The sequence below is a fragment of the Trematomus bernacchii genome, unplaced genomic scaffold, assembly GCF_902827165.1.
Source record: "Trematomus bernacchii unplaced genomic scaffold, fTreBer1.1, whole genome shotgun sequence".
NCBI lineage: Eukaryota > Metazoa > Chordata > Actinopteri > Perciformes > Nototheniidae > Trematomus > Trematomus bernacchii.
The window spans coordinates 18,200,009-18,222,361 of record NW_022987564.1 but is presented as its reverse complement, the minus strand read 5'-3'; the positions used below and the strand labels follow the sequence as shown (position 1 = coordinate 18,222,361).

Here is a 22,353-nt window from a genome sequence, read left to right as displayed (position 1 = left end):
AGCATGCCCATAGTGTTGATGTATAGGTAAAGCAGAGTAAAACAGCTAATAAATTGAGCTCACGTCTAAATTGTTCGACCTTATTTTAATTTCGACGTAGCAGTGTAACCACTGCAGCATTGGGGGGATTGCTGATGCTCTTCTTTTGGTGATGGAGGCCTTTGTGAGCACAGTGACCCTGAGACATTCAAAACCACACCACCATCCAGACAGCCACGCAGCGTCTGAGTCACTCTGAAAGAGCAGACGCAGCCCGAGACTGAGAGGAATGAACAGGCACAGACTGTACAACTCCTGCCAGACACACACACTGATACAGCTGGTAGAAGTAGAGTTGTTTGTTGGTGTTTGTTTCTTCAGAATTTAGCTGTCAGAGGTGAATTTCAGTGCACCTGTTCTGAGCGTAGCGTCCTTGAGAGTCTGCAATTCAAACAACAGACAAACTGCGTCTAATATAGTTTACAGTTACTATCGGTTGTCTCTGTGAGTCATACCAGGAGACATTTAAATGTAGCACCAACACTTTTTAAAGGACAGAAGGTTAGTTTTTGTTTTTGTTTTGTTTCTCCATATTGAAAGTTTAAGGAAAATTACATTTAGCTACAGAGTTTCCTTTTTTTTCTTCTCAAAATTGATACATATCATTTCGGAAATATACATAAGGACTCTGAAGAGAGGCTCCAAAAATCCTTGGAGAAGTCAAAGTAGGGATCAGATTGGATTTTGACGATATCCATATGAACAAATGACTAGATATAATGTTAATGAACTAGAATCTTTAATCCAAAATAAAATGAAAAAAAGTGTGGCCAATTCAATAGGTCAGTGTATATGTGACTCGCAGACAGATTTAAAATACTGCAACTGCATGTGAACATGATTTATTGTTTGATATAAGAGGCCTTTTTATGCTTTTATGCTCACAACAGAGCCGGCCAGCTAACCAATCAGAGCAGACTGAGCTCTGGTTTCAGACGAAGGGTGGAAAGAGGTGATGCAGCACAGGCAGCAAAAATAAAGAGCTTTTTGAACATTAAAGCACCAATATTAATTAGCCTCGTGATTAATAAACTGTGATATTCTGCTACTAAGATTAAGACGTGTTTGCTTATGTGCCAAAAAAGTCATTTGCAAAAAACATCCTAAAATTAAAAACAGCATTATAACTCCAGAGGAGATAAAACCCTCCTCTTTGTACTCACGGGTCGTCAGTATCGCTCTCCGTCTCGCTGTCAGCCCCGCCCCTCAGTGTAGGAGGATTGTCATTGGTTGGGGGAAGGCAGGACGTGGATCCCCTCTCTATGTCTGGAGGGCCGGACCGCTCGACACTCACCGGGGCCACACCGCAACGAGGCTCTGAAAGAAAAAACATTGATATGTCAGTTAGAGAAAATATACTCTAAAGTAAGAAGTAACAGAGCCATGTGTGAAAACGCGGGGACACCCAGCATGCAGCGCGTTGATGGGCAGATTCATTCCAAACTGTGGGAGGTGTGAGAAGCTCTGACTGACTTCATCAATGTTTCAATATATACTGGGAACACTTAAAGGAGATTTTCCATCAACGGTTTAGTGAGTGCATTTGTACATTTCAGAATTATTTTTGTAATTAAATCTATCAATCTTAGTTAAAGCAGCATTTATTTTATTTCATACTGCATGTGTATTGTTAACAAAGATTATTTGTAGCCTATTAGTGAGCTTGCTTACTTTCAGTCAATTCAAGTTCATTATAAAGCATGTTTAATAATAACAGAAGGTGACAAAAGTGCAGTGCAAGTCAAAAGTGAGCACCAGAAAATATTAGAATCAAAAGCAAAAAAAACATCAATTTGTATAATATGAAAAGTACAAGGAAATATTATTATAAATCTAAAAGTAAGAAAATAATATTGAAACAACTAAGAGCAACTATTTATCATTATTTACATTATAGTTTTGATGTTTTTGTTAAAAGTAATAATGGAGGGGGAACATATGATAGATAGAGGAAGGCTAATGCAAAGCTTAGCCAAGTATTTTTGAGGCATTTCCAATTTCTTTTATTTGATTGTATTTTTAGTTATTTTATTCCTCTATTCCTTCTTTTCAAATTGATAATGTGACACAGCCATGAATAACAGGCCATGGAGTATAATCATTTTGTACAGTCTACAGCTGAGATGATTAGTCAATAGAAAATAAAATGCATTGCCAAATATTTCATAACCAATTATTCCTTCATTTTCCATGCGAAAATGTTGAATACTAGCTTGCTGATTTTGCTGCTCTTTATTGTCATATTTTCAAATATGAAAGTCTCGGTTTCAAACAACAGACAAACTGCGTCTAATATAATCTACAGTTACTATCGGTTGTCTCTGTGAGTCATACCAGGAGTCGCAGAGAGGAAACACAGTTTATAAAGTTTATGCTCAAATTGATATCATTTTGGAAATAAATACAAGGACTCTGAAAAGAGGCCCCACAAATCCTTGTAGAAGTCAAAGTATGGATCAGATTTTTTTATTTTATGCACGTTTTTTCCTCTATTCTTTCTTTTCAAATTGAATATGTGACACAGTCATGAATAACACAGTCTGTGAAAAAGTGAGCTTTTGCTGCTCTTTTTAGTCATATTTGAGTGAATCAAATATATTTGTGAGTTAGATTGATGATGTGACCTTGGGCTCTGAGAAATTGTATCCACTATTTGCTAACACAGCATAGACTAAACGATTAAACAATAGTTGGAGCCCTAAAACCGATAGTAAAAAATGATCTTACAGAAGCTCTGCGGAAGATTTCTGTCTCGCCAAAATGAGTCTCTGAATACACTTTAGGCAGTCCAGTCAGTAAATAGTGTTAACAACAATGTTGCTGGAACTGTATTGGTGTGAACACCAACTGTGCTGATTTGCAGTTCCGTGGCAACTGTTTTGGGAAACACTGACTTGGCCGCTGGTGTGTCCGGAAAACATTTGTACTCAAGTGTTTTGGCAGAAACACAGCTCTGCATACTATTTGAAGTTATAAATATTATATGGAAGAAAAATGTGTTTTTATCAGATGCTTTTATGTAGATATTTGTTCAGAAGCAGTTGGATTCAGAGAAAAGGAATTGGGTGTTACCTTTGCTCTGATTGACAAGCTGCTGGCCATCAGCAGGCTGAGCGGCCTCTCCTGATTGGCTGGGCTCCAGGAAAGGGACGAGTGAATGCCAAGGGAACACTGGCACCGAGCGAGGCTCCACGTTGGTCCAAACTGTGGGAAGGCAGAGAGAGAGAAAGCTAAATGTCATCATTTCAGTATCACGGACTGCAGACAGAAGGTGGCGTTTTGCCCTCTGGCAGCATGAGAAATCCTACGCTATCATAAGCCAGTGATGACCTAAAGTGTTACTAAAAACTACACCTTCGTAGAAAACAGAGGACCATGAATGGAGTTGTGTTTTCAGCCAGCTACTCTACTCCCCCTTCCAATACACACTCACAGAGACCATCCCTCAGCATTATGGGAGCTGAGGGGCCATGTGGTGTGATGTGATGAGATGAGGGAACCTGTTATTTTATCCACAGAGACTCCAGACTCCTGGCCGTCTAGACCGCTGCTGCAGAGCCTCAGTCTCTGAACTCTCTCTGCAGAACCATTTCCAGCCAAGAACGACTACAGAGGACAAGTTAAATTAGCACACAAATCTCTATTTGACTCACTTTTCCAATATAGCATCACTTATTTTAACTTTATTGTCATTACATAATTGAATTGTGCTTGTTTAGTATCATCCTTTTAGTGTTTTTTCATGCATTTGGATATATTAAGCATTGCAATATGTTTTAATTTCAAGAGTTTGTTATTTGTATGGCTTCCTAACTCCCTAATAAGATTCCCTCCTAAATGTGCACCTTGTATGAGGAGCTTCTTTCACCTGCTCTATTCTTTTTGTAAGGGCTGGGCTTTGTGGGGGGGGGGATCCTAATTTCTTTAGCAACCCATTTTTCCTCTAACCTCATTAGGGCAACATTTTAATGTGTCCACTATTTTAGTTTACGAATACAAGCGGTACTCAAATGGTGAATATGGTAAACAATATACCTGCTGTACTTTAGGAGGTTAGCATTGTCGTGGTGTGCATGAAAGCATTCTAATTTTAGCATTTAGCTAAAAGCATCACTGTTCCTAAATATTACACTCTTAGAGTAGCTAGCATGGCTGTACACCCTAAAGTAAACTTCATATACTACAACTACATATAAATCATATAAAACACATGTTGATGAATTGTCACAAAGCAGAAAAAGGGCCATTTGTTTAGCTAATAAAAAGCTGACATTTTGGAGATACATAGAATTTCTCAGAAAAGCAAAAATGCGTAAAACAAGACTGAAATAACACATTTTGTTAGTTTACAATGAACATTTTTTTCACAATCATAACAGATAACATGTTCATACCATCAGATTACAATACAGCTGAAAGCCTCTACTTCTATGAGTACTAACACTACTACTGTGTTCCTACTACATTGTTACTACTACCATAACTGCTGTTACGACAAGTACCAATACTCTAAATACTTCAACAAACAACACAAGTACTACAAAAACCTAGAACTGCTAATGCCATCACTACTGCATTTTTGGATACATCTGCTTTGGGAATCAGCGTATTAGCTCATGGTTCATTCTAGGTTTCATTTATATGTATAATTATAAACTGTTATATAATAAAGATGTCCTCCTCCCCTGACTGCGGTATTTCACATAAAGGTCTATCCTGGTTGCATTAAACTGGCCAGACTCTGCTGCAGCAATGTCCAGTTTCCGTTTCCATTTATACTTTTATTATTAAGTATTAACGAGGTCTATTTATAGCTAACCATTCACCAGCTATGGCTCATTTCAAATGGAGATGTTGGAGAGCTCGACAGTGAAGGAAATGTAAACATATCCTGGATGTGATGTTCACACTGTTGCAGATGGTCTATTGAGTGCAGCTTTCAGTGTCACATGACCATCACCAACCTTTGCACTTCTTACTACTGGCAGCTTCTGTTGCTGTTTGCATGGGGAACTTAAAGAGGAAGTGAGACTTTTTCAAATCTTTTACACACCAGAAGTTGCTTACTTAAGACGGGCAGGACCAGAAATAGCCCTATGATGTGCTCTATCGTAAAAGGCATAAATACACCATTTTGCTTAAATCCTTATTTGACCATCAGATATACTGGCACAACTCAAGGACACACCAGCAGTCGAGTCCAGACTTTTAAGACAGATAATGAGATCAATGTTGATCAATATATTTGACGACTTCTTACCCAAAGAGATAAACTAGAAGGACACTTGGAGAATGCAGATTTCTACCAAGGTCATTTCCACAAGTGAATAACAGGTTGTTTTCTGATTTCATTAACATTTCCAGATGTTTTTAGGTAATCCTAGCGACAAAAAGTCATACAAAAGACTCCATTTTAAAATATATGTATTTTGAAAGAAGAAGACACGTGACATTTTGAGCCGCTGTTTCTTAATAACCCTAAAACTAGTTTTGCATTTCTTTACTGCAATTTGTTGTTACTCATCAGCTGACATATTCCGCAATACTGGTATATCCGCAAAGCATTTTTATCGTGAGGGAAAGTACATAGTAGGAAATAGTGCTTATAAAAAAAAAACTAAATGCACAAAACCAGAAATGTATATAAAAACAGTTTGAATGTATAAGTGTTATTAAAACAAAGTGGTTGGTGCAACTCTAAAAAAAAGAAATATTTGCCAGTGTTTTCTTGAATTGGACAAAAAGTCAAAATGAATGATAAAAAACAATACTCTACGTAACACATGAAGGTTCAGGGCCTGATTTGAACAAAAACAGGAAATGTATTTATAGGGTCATGGCTGTATTTAACCTGCATTATGTTAATGTAATAGTGAAGATACATGAGTCAGAATGTCACACAGTGGGAGTGCAGAATTAACGCTCTTCACAGCTTCCACCCACATCTGCGGTCAAATACATAATTACTATTTGATCTGCTTTACTTTCCAACTCTGCCTCAGACAAAGATCACTGTGTAAGGGTTGAAATCAAAATTAAAATAAACCGTTAAACCGGTCGTCGGTATATCTTGGCATTGTTTACAAGTATGTTTTTCTCATTGTCAAGGACGGTGCTGGACTGGACGGCATTTTATATTCTCCATTATTTTTCTACAACACATCTAACCTAATCGTAGGGATTTGTTTGGACCAAACAGGAGTCTTTTATTGTAGGAACAGTGTTTAGGTTTTTGTTAAGTTGAAATGAAATGTGTTTACAGTGAGTTAACAAGGACATTAATCCCATGTAGTTCAGTGAAAGGGGAGAAACTTGATTCAGATGGCGTAAGGGTCTATCTTTCAGTTTAATAAGAAAAATAAGATCCTTTCCTGACATATTCTGAGTTTGTTTCTTTTAATTTATTATGCTTAAAAGCTTAGAGAGCTTGTGGAACAAAGCGAACTTGTGTGTTCGAGCACATGTCCCAGCTAAATCGGCACACAAACACCCTCGCAAAAACATTGAATCAATTGCTAGTTGAAAAAAAGTCGCCCTTCTGTAATGGTGACAACGTTTTATAGATATGTACTTCAGAATAAGCAAATGGAATACAACAGATAGGAAGTTGGAAAGACAGACATATATAGTTAGATTTTGATTTCCCATGATTTGTTGACAGTGAGAAATAAACAAAATACAGTATATAGCCTAAAGCCATTTAAATTGCTAAACAACTCGTTTAAAACATCTGAAGAACCTGCTGAAACCCTGAAGAGGCGAGGCATGAATATTCCAGAGGAAGCACAGACAGTGGTGAGTTGTGAAAAATATCAGAGACACTACGCAGATAACCATCTGTTGGTTTGCTCAAAGCGCTGACAGTCATGATGACTAGCAAGAGACAGCAGTGAGGAAGAAAATACACCTGATGAGGTGAACAGCTGTCTTGGGCTACTCAACTGTAGATATCCACCTGTCCTATGACGACACATTACCACAACTTTTCAAAAATAATGTTCCTGTGTGTGCAACAGCAGTTCCTGAGCTGTGTAAGGAGAGGGGACCTCGGCAACATCTGAGCACTTATCTCTCCCTCACTGAAGGCTGCAGACGTACTCAAAGTGAGCAGTAATGAAACTTGTGATGCTAATGCAGCTGCACTTGAGCTGTGCTATATTTAGGGAGAGATCTCAGCAGCCGGGGGGGGGGGCTCCACTGCCTTCTGCCTGTGTTTGTTTCTGGGCTTGCTGTGGCTCTAGGTGTTTTAAAAAATGTATGGCGGAGAAAAGCGTACCGCTACGCAGGCAGGTGGCTGTTAGCAGCAGTGTGAAGGATGTGAGAGGGAGAAAAAAACGCACTCCGGTGATCAGCTCAGGCCTCAACGCTTTACTGCACTAATTCTACTGGTGGAAACGTGTATCCATGACAACACGCCGGCAATATGATTACTCTTTTTTCTGCTGAGACTGATGCAACACATTCACATCGCGCTGGACATGCCCTTGATGCCCTGTCTCTTGATTGTCTGGAGCAGCGAGTGCATGTCTGTGTTCCTGTTCCTTTGTTTGTGTGTGTGTGTGTGTGTGTGTGTGTGTGTGTGTGTGTGTGTGTGTGTGTGTGTGTGTGTGTGTGTGTGTGTGTGTGTGTGTGTGTGTGTGTGTGTGTGTGTGTGTGTGTGTGTGTGTGTGTGTGTGTGGAGGAGGAGTAGTGAGTGTCCTTGTTGCTCTCTGCACTCCTGCTCTCATTCTGGCATGTCTAGACATGTCAATATGCTTTTTAAAGTTTCAGCGTAACACCCTTGAAATCTCCCTAGCACACACTTAGATATGAAAAGGGCAACACACACACACACACACACACACACACACACACACACACACACACACACACACACACACACACACACACACACACACACACACACACACACACACACACACACACACACACACACACACACACACACACACACACACACACACACACACACACACACACACACACACACACACACACACACACACACACACACACACACACACACACACACACACACACACACACACACACACACACACACACACACACACACACACACACACACACACACACACACACACACACACACACACACACACACACACAATGAGCAACAAGTCTGCCTGAGCGACTTGTATAATAAACCTCTCCTGATCTTCACGCCTCAATGAACCTGAACCGTCCGAACCAAGTTTAAATATTATAATTAAATCAGAAAACGGCTGTGAAATAATGTATATACATTTAGAAATTCACAGATCTTCATGATAAAATCTGCTACTTTTGTCACAAATACTCTGTAGCTGCAACCATGCCGTGTTTCCTGAAAGCACTGTATAATTAATATAACCTGTGCAATAACAGTGTAATAGAGTTGTAATAGAGTTGTATTAATGTGTGATATGGGTGTAATAACAGTGAAATATAGAAAATGGTAATCAATTAATTTTCCAAAACGTTTAAATATGATTGCCCATATAAGAGTTTAGAAAGAGTTAAAATTACACAAATTGAGAACGAGTGCATCTCAAATGGCAACTATTCTCACCCCTACATTCAAAGTAACATCTCTGAGTTTGGGCTGCTATATCGCATGGTTGGCATGGAAACAAGCACACAGTATATGATTAACCCAAACACCTCTATTTTCTCAGCGGCCAATTTTCTATATCCAACCGAGTGCACACAAAGCTGACAAAATATTTTCACAACACATTTTTTCCCAAATGCATACTTTTCAAGAGGATGCATAAAAACGTCTACTTGGGTAACTTCAAACTCTTTTCATCCTCCCTCAAACAACGCTCTGATCCTACCGACATTCACAGTGCACTTCGTATTTGAGAGTTAGCTGATGGTGTGATATAATAAGATAATGAGTGCCATTCTATGTTTTCCTAGAACACAACATTTGGTACTAAAGCGCGGGGCAAAAATGTACATCCATCCATTTTGTTTTAGCTTTTTTGCCGTTAGTATAATGCATGAGTGCTATTCATTTGTCCACTGGGGCTGCATTTAAGGGAACTATTGATAAAGCAATTGTTAACGGTATGCTATTGGCAAAAGAAGAAAGCAGCCCAAAGCAGCTAGCATTTATGATACGTTATCCATCTATGTCTATTTTGAATTAAAACACCTCTTAGTGAGAATGTCTAATATGCAACAAACAAGCCTAATAAAGATATACATTAATAACCCTATTTAAAAAATAAAGAAAAAGGCAAATTCAGGGGGCACATTTCTTTTTTTAATATGTGTTCTTTCTAACAAAAGCAAACAACAGTAACTCATATATGAGTCATAGCCATAGCAGTCTGATGGCACTCCTGTAACTGTATAGAGATAATGAAAGTGAGAATAACTGTGCTAGGGTACGCAAGCTTCAGCCTGCACATCCCATAATACCTTACAATATGGCAGAAGTGTGCCTGAGCAGACTTTTTATCAGACGTGAACAAAGGTCAAAGCCACAGTGCCATAATGATAATCACTTTTTCCCGCGCCCTGCCTTACTCACCAGTGCCGGGCCGTCCCATGATGATCTGCTTGCGTGGAGCAGGGTGAGGAGAATCAGCTGGCAGTATGAGCGGCAGCAGGGCAGTTGGAGTGGGGTGGCACGCTACCGGCTGCGGCAGCCCCCACTCAGAGGCATCCTGGTGTCCCTCAGGTTTCCTCTCCCGCTCCCTGCCTCCAGAGCCAGAGGAGGACAGGATGGAGCCCGATGAGGTGGGCATGGTGGAGGGGCTGGACAGGGCAGCGTGGCCCATTGAGGCTGGAGTCAGAGACTGGGAGGAGACATCAAAACATGTTTTTTGTGTTAATTAAGATTGCAACCTTTCATTTTTTCTTTTTTGGAGGTGATAATTGTTGGGTTTTCTTATTTAAGAACAGAGGAAACAGGAAGAGGAGGAAAGGCTAAGAAAACAAGGTGACATACAGAACTTTACATGATACATAACAACACCTGACATACAGTCTTTAAACAGCAGCTAATAATGACACTACTTCCATATATCACTATTGACTTAAGAGCAAGATTGGTTTCAAAAAAGTAAATTTTATGATGACAAATCTCTGGTGTGAATCCAAGCTGCAACAAAGGATTTTGAGGGCCACCTTCAAGGTCTATCACAGTTGGTATTTGACACAAAAGAATATCTATAGATTTTTAGAGTATATTTTCTTATTCATTCTCAAGGTGGAGTTTCTCAGTCACTAAATCCTGGATATGAATCATCCTAAATATCAAAACAACATTCTCACATACAGTGATTTTCCTATCATGTTACTATATTTAGTCATTGCAACACCAAGGTAGCTATGACATAAAATTGCAATGACAAAGATTATAATATAGAAAAAACATTCTTACCGAGCTGGAGGTGACCAGGACCAGTGTGGATGTGGGGTTTCCCAGCAGAACTGCCCCGTTGGTGGTGGCCCCGTTGATGGGGACGGGGACCTGCAGGCCGGGTGTAGCTGTGTGTTGGGGCTGACTGTGCTCTCTGGACCTGCTCCTCTCCCTCCTCCCTAACGGTCCATCCGAGAACTTGGCCAGGGGGACATCAGGGTTTCGAACGATGACTGGGGAATCACGGAGGGGCACGATGCGGCGTGGGGACGGTTCCTGGGGCAGCGGTGAGGGAGGAGTGGGAGAAACAAGCATGGGTGGAGGGGTAGAGGCAGTGGAGGACGGTGGCCTGCTGGTGGCGCTACGAGGCCGGGGGAAGGAAAGTGAGGAAGGGGTCGTGGGCTGACTCTGGGGGGAGAGGACTCTGAAGGCGGCAGGGCTGTGTCCCAGGGTTGGGTCTCCCACCATAACTCCCCCTAACAGCTGCTGATGCTCAGGTTTGATCAGATAGTCCTGGATTGCAGGCAGCGGGGGGGGCGGGTGGTTATCGAGCTTCCTCTTGCTGGGGCTCATGGGTACTGTGAAAGTGAGATTGGTCTGAAACGTGGGCACGATCCCCGACAGGTGGCGCTCTCGCTCGACACCTGGTGTGCCCATCTTAGTGCCGCTAAGATGGCGGTGGCGGCGTGGAGTAAGCAAGGCAGGAGCCGTGATGGGGCTGAAATTAGCAGGGCGGAAGCCGAAGAGCGGAGAGGGTGAGGGTGATGGGGTAGGGGAGAAGGGTGACTGGTTGGAGATAGGGGAGTATGAGGGTGTACCTGAGCGGGAGCCCCCCAGAGAGACCAGCATGGTCGCTGCCTCACACTCGTCAAAGTCAAATCGAGAGAGGTCTTGGGGGAGCAGAGAGGGAAGGACCAGGCGGGGGCGGGAGTCTCCCCCGCGGCTGCTTGCCTCGCTGCTCTCGCGTGACGTCTCGTCCCAGTCGAACTCTGAGCTTGCTCTCCCACCACTCATTCGGAGGTCAGACGGCGTCAGGGTCCCCGTGCTGCTGGCTCCGCCCCGTTCCCGGCCACCTCCGCTGGCCTCCATCTCCTTGGTCCTCATGGAGAGGTGTCTGGAGCAGTATCCCCGGCGCTGAGACTCTTTGGAGCAGCCCTCCCTGGAGCACAGCCTCCTCCATTGCTTTCCGTTGAACTTCTTACGGATGCCCGTTGGCGTGCACACCACATCTCCCTTCTTGTACTTTTGCTGGGCAGCTGTCAGAGGGGTGCGAGAACGTGAGGAAGAGGAGGATGTTGAACCCGATCCGGATCCACCGCCTCCTCCTCCACCGGAAGCACCTCCTCCTGAGGCCTTCTCTACTCTGGAGGATGCAGTGGAAGAAGAGATTGGAGGGAGCTGAGGGGAGTTAATGACTGCTGCAGTTGTTGGGTCAAGGCCTATTAGGACAGGTGATGGAGGGCAATGGGGGTTCAAAGCCAGGTGGGCAGTGGGTATCCCGATACCCCGCACCACAGACAGGTGGTTGAGGTAGCCAGGCGGGGGCTTAGAGACAATGTGGCGGTGTTGGGGAAGTGCCATTGGTTTTGCCCCAGGTAGGATGGCCCCCATTGGGAGCATGTTAAACAGGGACACCTCCATGTCTTCTTCAGGGGTGAGTGGCATGTACGGGTGGTGTTGCTGCTGTTGTTGGCGATGCTGCATTGCAGAGTGCTCCCTTTCTCGCTCTCTTTCCCTCTCTCTTTCCTGTTGTCTCTGGAGGTCCCTCTCCCTCTCTAAGTCTTGCTCTATTTCCCACTCTCTGCTTGGTGCCAGGCTGAGCACGGACACCGGGGTTACTGGGGTGGGGATGTTGTGGCCTGACGTGGAGGAAACAGGGACGGTGCCAGGGTAGGGGATTCCTCTCCCCACGCTGGGTGTCATTCCCCGGCTCAGACGACACACCTCCTGCTCCACATCTATCTCCTCCCTGTCCTCCCGCTCCCTTTCCTTGTCTCTGACCTCCTCGTCTCCATCTTGTCCTCCTCCAGGAGGCAGATCCAGGTCCCAAGGTGGCACCAGGAGCCTGAGTGTCTGTCGGGACACCCACACTGCCTGGGGGCCCACAGCTGTCCCTCTGCCTTCTTCTTCCTCGTCCACAGAGTCAGCTCTTTCCTCGGACAGCAGGACACGGTAGCGGTTGGCAACAGCAGGGTGTGTGTCCACCTGGGTCACCACACCTTCCCGGTACCACTGCCACTGGCCCTCGCTGCCCTCCTCGTTGCCAAATGGCACGCATACACGAGTGCCAATAGCTATTGGATGTACACCAGGAGGCTGGGCATCTAGTATAATGTCTACCACCCCTGGTGGGCTGTCATGTCGATACGGATAACGGCACAGCGTCTTCTCACCATTCAGCTGCACCTCCAGGCTTCCAAATTCACCGCTGACCTTACGGACGACTCCAGCCCGGAACACCAGATCTGAGAATCCTTCATCCCTCCTTTCACCTCCTCCATCCTCGTCCTCTCTTCGTCTGAGCTGGCGGGCAAGGATACGCTGATTCTTCAGCCCTTTGGCCAGGGCATCAGACAGAGCATCAGGGAGACTGGGTGGAGCATGTGAAGACATCTGCGTGGGGGCGTGTGACTCGCCGACTACCTCCAGGTCAGCTGAGTGCTCGCTTGCAGTGTCTGTAGAGGAGCAGCGAGGCAAGGGGCTGGGCAACACTCGCTCTACATCCCTCACCCCTTCACATCCTGGTGGTCTATCCCTGTCCCCTCCCAGCGTCAGGGTAGGGGGTCCTGGGGAGCTGCACTGAGGCCCCTCCCTGCCAGTGGTCCTGCTGTGGAAGTCGTCCATCAGGCTCCGGCTCTGACTGATGCCATCAGAGTGCGAGACACAGATGTCGCTTCCTGAACCCGTTGACCCGTGGTTGATGACACCACCACTAAGAGAAAGTGGAGGAGGCGTGCTGGAGGAAAGGTTGCTATGGTTACCAGTAGCAGACAAGCAGTGTTCAGAAGTGTACTTCTTCTTGGGAACGCGGGCTTTAAAGGTGGCAGTTTTTCGGCTGGAGGCGGGGTTTGGGCTGTTGTTGGCGCTGGGCGTACTACTGTTACTACAACTGCTACCCGCACTGTCAATGCTCACAGCTGACCTCCCTGATCTGTCGTCTGAAGATGTCAAAATCTTCCCAGAATCCATCACAAGCGACACTGTCGTTTCTGACAGTCCTTCTCTGTGAAGCCCCTCCCCCTCTGAAGTGTCCCGTGCTCTAAGTAGATCCGTCGTTATGGACTCTGAATGTGAATTAGAAGAAAATGCAGAGGAGGGTTTTCGGTTTTGTGGGGATCTGCTTCTGTCTCTGCTCTCGTCTGAGTCTCTCTTCTCCCCTCCTTCTGGGGCATCCCCCGCTCCGCGACGCTTTCCCCCTTTGGCCCGGGTGGAGGGAGGAGAGCGCCGGCCCTGCTTTTTTATCGGCTTCATCTTTTCATCTAGCTCGCCTTTTCCTCCAAACAAGTATTTTATTTATTTATCCCAGAGATTTTCTTTGGCGTTCCTGTGTTGCTCTGCCTCGTTTTTATCTTCTTCTTCTTCCCCCTCCTTTCTAGTCTCTCTATTTTTCTCCTCTGCCGGGGCCTCCCTCTCTCATCCTGTCTTGTCTTGGTTGTGCGACTTCGGCACTTGCCCACCTTATTCCAGAGACTCTGAAAGAAAGGCAACAGGGAGTGTGAGTTACTCATGAAACAAACACATTCAGACATGCACAAAAGCCCATTCACCACCAACGATAGCTACTAACTGCACGGCTATGAGAGTAAAACTGACTGATTTAATCAAAATTACACATCTTCGAAAACATTTATGTGACATGAAAGAAATTCAAAATAAAAGCAAAGCAAACAGGGAGTTTATGATTACAGGCATCATCAAAATAGTACATTTAAAATAATCCTGAAAAATGTATTCCCTGCTAAATGATGCATCACCGTACTATAGTAGGAATACAAATGACTCATCTACAAATTCATTGCACATTATTTTATTACATAACAAGCTCTACTCACATTACACACGGCCTGCATCCATACCAGGTACACATTGAAAACAGGAGGCCATGTTGTAGGGTAAACACAATGTAGGCTTACAACACAGTATGGAAATAGTGAGGAGCAATTTGCCCAGACAAGCCTTTCTGCATGCACACGCACTCTCTCACACACACACTACTTCTTGGCCGGGGCAGTAGAGGCGGGGGAATTCCTTCTTCGCTCGCATACTGAAACCCTCCCTTCTCTCTCTCCGTCTCTCTGTCTGTGGCGACCTTTATCTATGTATTTCAAAGCAGAGTCAATCCGCCCCTACAAACTCCATTTCCTGTGGAAGACCATTACCTAACTTCCCCTTACTTTATTCCTCCCTCTCTTTGCTACTATTACACTTTCATTCTTATCCCCTGCTTGCCTTTTTCTCTCTTCTCTCTGATATCGATTTCCTTCTCTCTTTTTCTCTCCTCTTCTTTCACGTCGTCTCTATCCTCATTTTGTGCTGCAGTCATCCAGAGTTGTTCCGAAATAAATAGTTATTCCACACCAGAGTCATTCGGTATTGCTGTTAGCCACGGGCCAGTCATTCAAAAGATCTCCCCATCGGACTCATTCACAGTTCTGCCTCCGCTTTAGAAACTAAAACAGATTGATTTTGCTGACTTGTTGAAGGGGAGGCTGTTGTCATTTTCCTGGTTTGTTTGCTGTGTGGCTGATACGCGCGGGACTCGCCTCAGGTCCTAGCTGATGTGTACTCTACCTCATTTCTTCCAATACAAGTTGAGTCTCCACAGAGCTACGAGCACCAGAAAGATGTTGACAACCAGTGGGACTAACAGAACACCATATGCTTCACTATGTTTCAAAAATCTAATTTAAATGTATTTTGTAGCCAGGTAAAACATATAACACAGGTGGGAATAAAGTGACAAACCTAGATGTATTCATGTATTTTATTATTTAGTTATTTCACCGTCACTGTCAAACTGTTCTAGATTTGATGCCCATCACCCACCACTCTGCATGTATACTGTCAGTGACTGTTTGTCTGTCTGCAAACTTCCATGTCTGCCTGTCTGTCCCTGTTTCTACATCCGTCCTCCCACAGGTCTCTTTCTCTCTGTCTGCTTGTTTCTTTTCTCTTCTGCAGCCTTCCTGTTTGTCTGCGAGAGAGCCCACATTCATTCAGGTCCTTTTAATATCTGCCACATCATATCGGCGAGAGAGAAATCAATTTTCAGAGATGAGTGCGGCCTGTCTCAAGGCCACACACACACAGCAAACATCTATGTGATGATAGTTGATCGTTCACACAGAGGGCTAGTGATCTAATAGCATCACTGTGCTCTATGTAAATCCCTATTTAGGACAGAGCAGCCGTAAGAGCAGCCGCAATAAAATAATTTGGCAGCCATCCTTACTTGGTCACGATAGAGGTATGCTACGTGTGTTTACTCAGTAGTGCAATGTGTACAACAGCTGGTGTCAGAGTCATGGCCCTAATGATAAGAGCTTAAAGAGAAACTGACGCAACTCACGCTTCCCTCCGTGAAACATGGAGTAAGGAAGTCCATATGGAAGCTATAGAAAAACTCCTATGTTTAATGTTCAGTGATCAAAGCACAGCACTTTCTGTTCATTGAATATAGATAGCGCACGAGGTTACCAAGTTCAGTCATATTTTATTTGCAGAACAGCTTTTAACTTATAGTGGAGGTAGCAGCAAATACAAAGTAAACATGATTGCAGGCAATATCGAGCTGATATAAGTCATGTGCAGTGACAAAAACATGACTGCCACTCTAGATGCATAATTTAGATTTGCTAAGCGTGGGTCCAGGTTAAAGTAATGGTTAAGGCACTTTTTCAACCGCAACTGGGCTACAACAAACTAATAACAACTTGAAAACGCAACTGATTCTATTATGAGGTATACTATACATTGAGTGAACTTTATATTGTGTATGCAATATTATATAGGCTATACAATTACATAGACCATCTACATTTGAACATTATTGCCTTACATACATTATGATTAACCTGGGCATGCAGAGCCTCACTTTTACAGAACTTTAAGTGCCTTATGGTATGGTAGGTAAAAGTTGCTAAATCCTTTTTAATGGCATTTCTAACACTAACTTCTAATATTGAAAAGTGTTGTCATTGGCAGAGAATATCTTTTAAAGGTGTATAACAGGATTACTACGGTGCATTATTGACATGCAAGGGTGTTAAAATACATTGGCATACATAATTATATAGCAGGGCATTTAACATCTAATCAGTTTATAAGGGCCAAAGCACTAAATGCAAACTACGGGAGGTGATGTCATGTAGTTTAGCTGGATAGTACCGTGTATGTGTCAAGCCCTCGTAGTACAGCGATTACTACCAGTTTTACTCCACAACACAGCAGGCCGTAGTGTGCCGCCACACAGGCCTCGAATACACACAAGGCCGCTAGGAAATCCTCAACTCCCAGTTACCGGGAAATAACCGGTTTAACGTGCATATTAACCCGTAATAACATGTAATACGGCCCGTATTCCCCGTGCTGCATGACGGTGTGAAATGTCCCAAACCGATAAACACGTTAACTTTGTTAATCCACTCCACAACGTTCACACAGCACACCGACTAAGAAACAGCAGACAAAGTCGGCTTGTTTGGCCCATCCGAAAGTGACAGTCGTCGGGAAATATAGCTAAAGCTACCCGGGTAACTTTGTAATGACACTCGTCGTCATTTGCATTATGGCAACCGAGATACAAGAAGGAGAAAGTGTCAATATGTCTGGCCACAAACTATCCAAGGAGAAGGCCCTCGAGCCCCCCTCAAAAACACATGAATTCAAACAGCCACGTTGATTCATGAAAAAGAGGAAGAAGAAGAGAGAGTAGGAGGAATGACAAGCTAGTTTTCGGGGTTTTTATACAGCACAGGGGAAATGATAGTTGTTGTAGGAAGTCCAACGGCAGTTATGGCGTTGAATTTATTTCTAGTGGAAAAGTTTCAAGCTCACTATCCGCACCGCTCCCTTTTTTTCTCGCAGAAGACACCCAATCCGCCCTCTACTACTGCTCTCCGTAGGCCAGCCAGATATCGGAAAATCATCAGCTCAACTGCTAATACTGTTTATGGCCACAGTAAACATGAACAACGCTAGCAGCTCGGCAAAAAGCACAACAAGCCCCACTGCAGTGCTGCAGGAGAAAGATTTGTGGGCAGCTTATACTCACCAGAGCTAATATAGTACCCCGGCGTGGTTCTCTGCTGCGTCCGCCGGGTGAGATAGGGCAGGGTGGCCGGTCGTCCGCAGCTGCCAATTAGCGGCCGTTCATGTTTCTCCGGCAAAGCAACTTAAAAGGAGGAAAAACTACTGCCCTGTACATTCTACTCTACAGTCGCAAAATGGTGAATGAAGCCCCAAAGCCTTGACAACCAGCCCGCGCGGCCAATCGCCGAGCACGAACGCGTACAGTAGCCAACAGAATTCCGAGGAAGAGGAGCAGGGGCGGGGCCACGCGTCAAAGTAAATTTGACGGACGGCACGAAGAAGCCAATCACCGTGTGGGAAAACACAGAACAGCTGTTGGGAGCGAGGCTGAGGCGGCCAATGGGCCTCCTCTGTGGGCATGTCTGTGACTTTATACAGACACGCAGGACGGGGTTGAAATCTTTCTTTCTGTCTCCTTTTCATCCCCTCATCATTTGTCTGTAAATGTGAAAACGGGCGTAGACACAGCGGGGGCCGTCTGCCTTTTTAAAACATCTTATTTCAGTAGACAAAAAAAATGACATTACTATCATAACAATTATTAATCAATATGTAATGTCCCAAGCTGTCTCATTATTACAACTTTAACTCACACTAACAGAAACAGCTTAAATACGTTTGTTATTGCGTCTTACTCTGTTCGCTATTAATTAATTTATTTATTTGTACCATGCAGGTTCTTAACTATGATCCATGTGATCCACAGGTTGAGTTCAGTTTCAGAGGAACCGCAAGAGAACACCAACTCCCATATTCTCATGCTTCCTTTCTCTCCATCTCCTCTCACAAACTCTCTCACACCCTCCCAACTAATCAGAGTAGCTCAGCATCTCTAAGTCCCGCCTTCACAGCCAATCAGGACAGCCGCTGGAGGGTATACGTCACCATAGCCGCGTGTGATTGGTTGAGAGGCCTGGGGTCTGCAGGCCAATGACCGAATGCTGCGGTGAGGTCATTATGCTTGTTGCCATCAGCTTGGCCAAACAGGAAGAGTGAAACCCCAGTGAGTAAATTGGTCCAAACGTAGGATTATGGCTCCTAAGAGAGTGACCCATATACACTGTGTGCCTCGCCTCCCCCCACACACACACACACAACACACACACACACACACAACAACCACACACACACACACACACACACACACACCACACACACACCACACACACACACACACACACACACACACACACACACACACACACACACACACACACACACACACACACACACACACACACAGAGCGGGCAGGGAGATGTGCATGTGTAAGAGCAGGTACACACTGTTATACACTGATGAATACAAGACAACATGCTAACAGGCTTATTGGAAAAACATGCATGAGTGCACGCATGCAAAAATACTTAAAAATAAATACGTGCCCGTGCGACACACACACACGAAAAACCACACACAATGAAAAAAACACACACTGACACAGTGGCATCCTGCTGCGATTTAATAAGACACTAATGGTGTGTGGATTGCTGTGTAGCAGTGCGACTCGCTGTTTCTATACTATGCTTACAGGCACAGATGGCGAGTTTGGTCAATGATGATACAGAGCTGGCTGATTGCGGCATTGCAGTCTGACTGGAACACACACACACACACACACACACACACACACACACACACACACACACACACACACACACACACACACACACACACACACACACACACACACACACACACACACACACACACACACACACACACACACACACACACACACACACACACACACACACACACACACACACACACACACACACACACACACAGGCGGGTTTACTTGCCAGTTACACACTACTGGGTGCACGCATACGAGCAGGCACCTACACACACAGACTAGTAGCAGGCGCAGTGGAGTTATAACATGCCTGGGTGTTACATAAGATGTACGTGTATTGGAGCACAAACACACACACACACTGCACCCAGGCGTGTGCAATCAAATACACACACGTTTGTGTATATTATGCAGACTTTACAGCTTCTTTGAGCATGCAAACATACAGACATGCACTGTTGCACACATGAAAAAGTCACCACTCACACACAAACTCAGCTTTGACATATTTACTGTACACATATCATGTCTGTAACATGTACAACGTGTGACTCATACATCTGTGAAAAAAGCACCACAACACATACAGACACATGTAAGTGCAGAGTGAGTGGGATCTCCAGACATCTCCCACACCCCTGAAAGTGTAGCACTGCAGTCTCTGTCTCCGTCAAACTGACTGCTCATTCAGCGCAGACAAGTGTGTATTCAGAAATGTAGGGCGAGTGCAGCGAGCACGCAACTTTGAGGGGTGGCTGGTTTCGTAAGGCGCCGTCGAGAGAGACATTAAATATACCCGATATTGAAGTCTCAGAGAAGCTTTAGGGTGAGACTGGAAATGAAAGAGAGTAGGAAGACTCTAATGGATAAAGGTAGACATGAGACAGACAGTGAAAATAGTTATAAGACATGAATCATGCCAGCGACAGGAAGAGGGAGAGAGAAGCAGAGAGAAATGGGCCAGAGAGGTAGACTGAGAGGAACTCTTTGCTGCAGAAGTCAAGCAGTTTGTGAATGAGCGCCATAAATCTGGCTAGTATTAGCGCCTCTGAGCACTTTCTAAGAATGAGGCAGAGAGCTGCAGCTAAGCCCCCCAATCCCGGTCACTTACACTAAATACATTATGGCCACTTAACTGCTAAACAGCTCCCGGGACCCTGCACTGCCTGACCCAACACTCTAACACTCTCTATTTCAAGAGTGTGTGTGTTTTAAAAAAAGATCAAATGGAGAGTGAGAGATAGACCAGATGAGTCCAACTCTACTGTTCTCCATCCTGCCTGAAGTTTTGAGGTCGAGTAGATGTACGGTATATTAAACATCCTACAACTGTGCTGAATAATGAAATCTGAGATGAGTGTGCAGTCCGTGTAGCCACTATCAGTAGAATTAGTGGTTTGTAAATTAAATGTCTTTCTGAATGAGTATTCAGAATATTGTATTGGTTGTGTCCCAAATCCTTTTTCTAAACTGTGAAATGTATACTGTGTAGTAACATTGACCGGTAAATGAAAGGCATGTCCGGTATCAGTTTTGAATTGCACAATTGAGGGGTTGACATGCTCGAAAGCTACAGCCAGTAAGTGGATGTTTAAGGTGACACTGGACGGCTGTTTCCAAGGTCAAGAATGAACTGTCAGGCTAAACGTTTGGATCGAGGCCTTGAAAGGCGCTCATGAATAAAGAAAAGCTTGAACATCTAAAGTGTAACAGCAAGCTAACCCAATGTACTGATGAGGGACGCGGTCTAGAGTTTAAGAACAATTAAACAGTGGTGAAAGGCGTGCTCAGATTCTTACCTTAAAAGTAGTAATAACACTGCAACATACTCGGTTACAAGCAAAACTTTGGCATCTCAAAAGTATAAAAGTATTATCAGCAGAAACAATCTGTAAACCAAACATTGACATACCATCCTTTACATCTTGGCCTGGTAACATCTGAGATGCCAGACAGAGTTAGCTTGTTTTTATAATGACCCAACAAACAAACATGTCCAATGTTGCTTCTCTTTTACAATGAACGTAGCTAGCAGAACTAGTTCCAAAAGTTGGTTAATGTAGAGAGAAAGTCGTCATGTTGACAACACTGACAGCTCGTCTCTTTAGCGCCTCCCTCCAAAGGAACTCCCAAAATGTTTCAAAATGAACGTAGAAAGATGGATAGTGAATACTCACAAAGGTCAAGCTAGCTGGTTGAAATGTTGATTGATGCGCAATGATTGCACAGTATGCATAGATCCCCCCTAGCCTTAAGTTGATTTAGCAAACAGGTTAGTTAAAGGTGGGGGAGGTCATTTTGGAGAAACCAGCTCGAGTGCGCTAGAATTTGAAAGTACGCAACCGGAAAAAATCTGCCCCTTCCTTCAGACTTCCTCACAGAGCCCCTCCTCCAACACACAGGAACGCGCACATGACCAATGAGGGCACGAGATAAGTTTGTGCACAGATGGAAGGCTGACAGGCAGGTAGGCCATCCAGTTATTTTAGCCGGGCCGGTGAAAATGATTGGTCGTGCTTTTTACAGCGCCACGGCTTCCACAGATTTTTTTATGTATTTATTGTCAAAGCATTTAATATATTCATTGCTATCGGGATGTTAAGAGCATTCCATGGAATATAACAAAAAGTGTTTCTGAAATAAATTACATACCCCACCTTTAACAGTTCCTTATTTATATATCCAGCAGTAACAGCAACATGATCATTTATTTATTGTGAGCCGTGATTATGTCTAACCATTATTGAATCTAATACAGTGTACAGTATGTACCCATTTTTAGCCAAGTTTGTGGTCTGCTAGTCTCTATTCTGTCTGCTTTTTACAGCTGTTTCCCTGAAATCAGCTGTCTGCTGAAAACAAGGGCTAGCCTGGACAGAAAAACAAAGAATTGAAACACATCATAAAGATCTGTCAAATGGAATGTAGATTCAGCTGACAATTATTTTTAAGTTCATCACTACAAGCGACACCTTTCGCACTGATTTCATTTGTGATTTCCTCACAGTTTTTTTCACACCACAGACGTACGAGTTGTTTGTAATAGTCTAG

The 22,353-nt window shown here is 44.0% G+C and overlaps 1 protein-coding gene across 4 annotated transcripts in view; it reads right to left on the bottom strand.

Annotated features, from left to right (window-relative positions):
* The window catches only part of cica (capicua transcriptional repressor a), a 47,841-nt gene that overhangs the window by 21,579 nt on the left and 3,909 nt on the right, over positions 1–22,353 (bottom strand). Inside the window, exons 1-5 of one of the 4 annotated variants that reach the window (XM_034124591.1) lie at positions 17,688–17,918; positions 10,436–14,106; positions 9,581–9,848; positions 3,112–3,243; positions 1,203–1,356 (exon numbers count right to left, since the gene is read on the bottom strand). In XM_034124591.1, coding sequence (XP_033980482.1) covers positions 1,203–1,356; positions 3,112–3,243; positions 9,581–9,848; positions 10,436–13,885 — 4,004 coding nt within the window. In that variant the 5' untranslated portion in view covers positions 13,886–14,106; positions 17,688–17,918. Of the gene's footprint in view, positions 1–1,202; positions 1,357–3,111; positions 3,244–9,580; positions 9,849–10,435; positions 14,107–14,466; positions 15,152–17,687; positions 17,919–22,353 lie in introns of those variants that run through there. The other 3 variants (XM_034124593.1, XM_034124592.1, XM_034124594.1) reach the window with 3 other exon arrangements.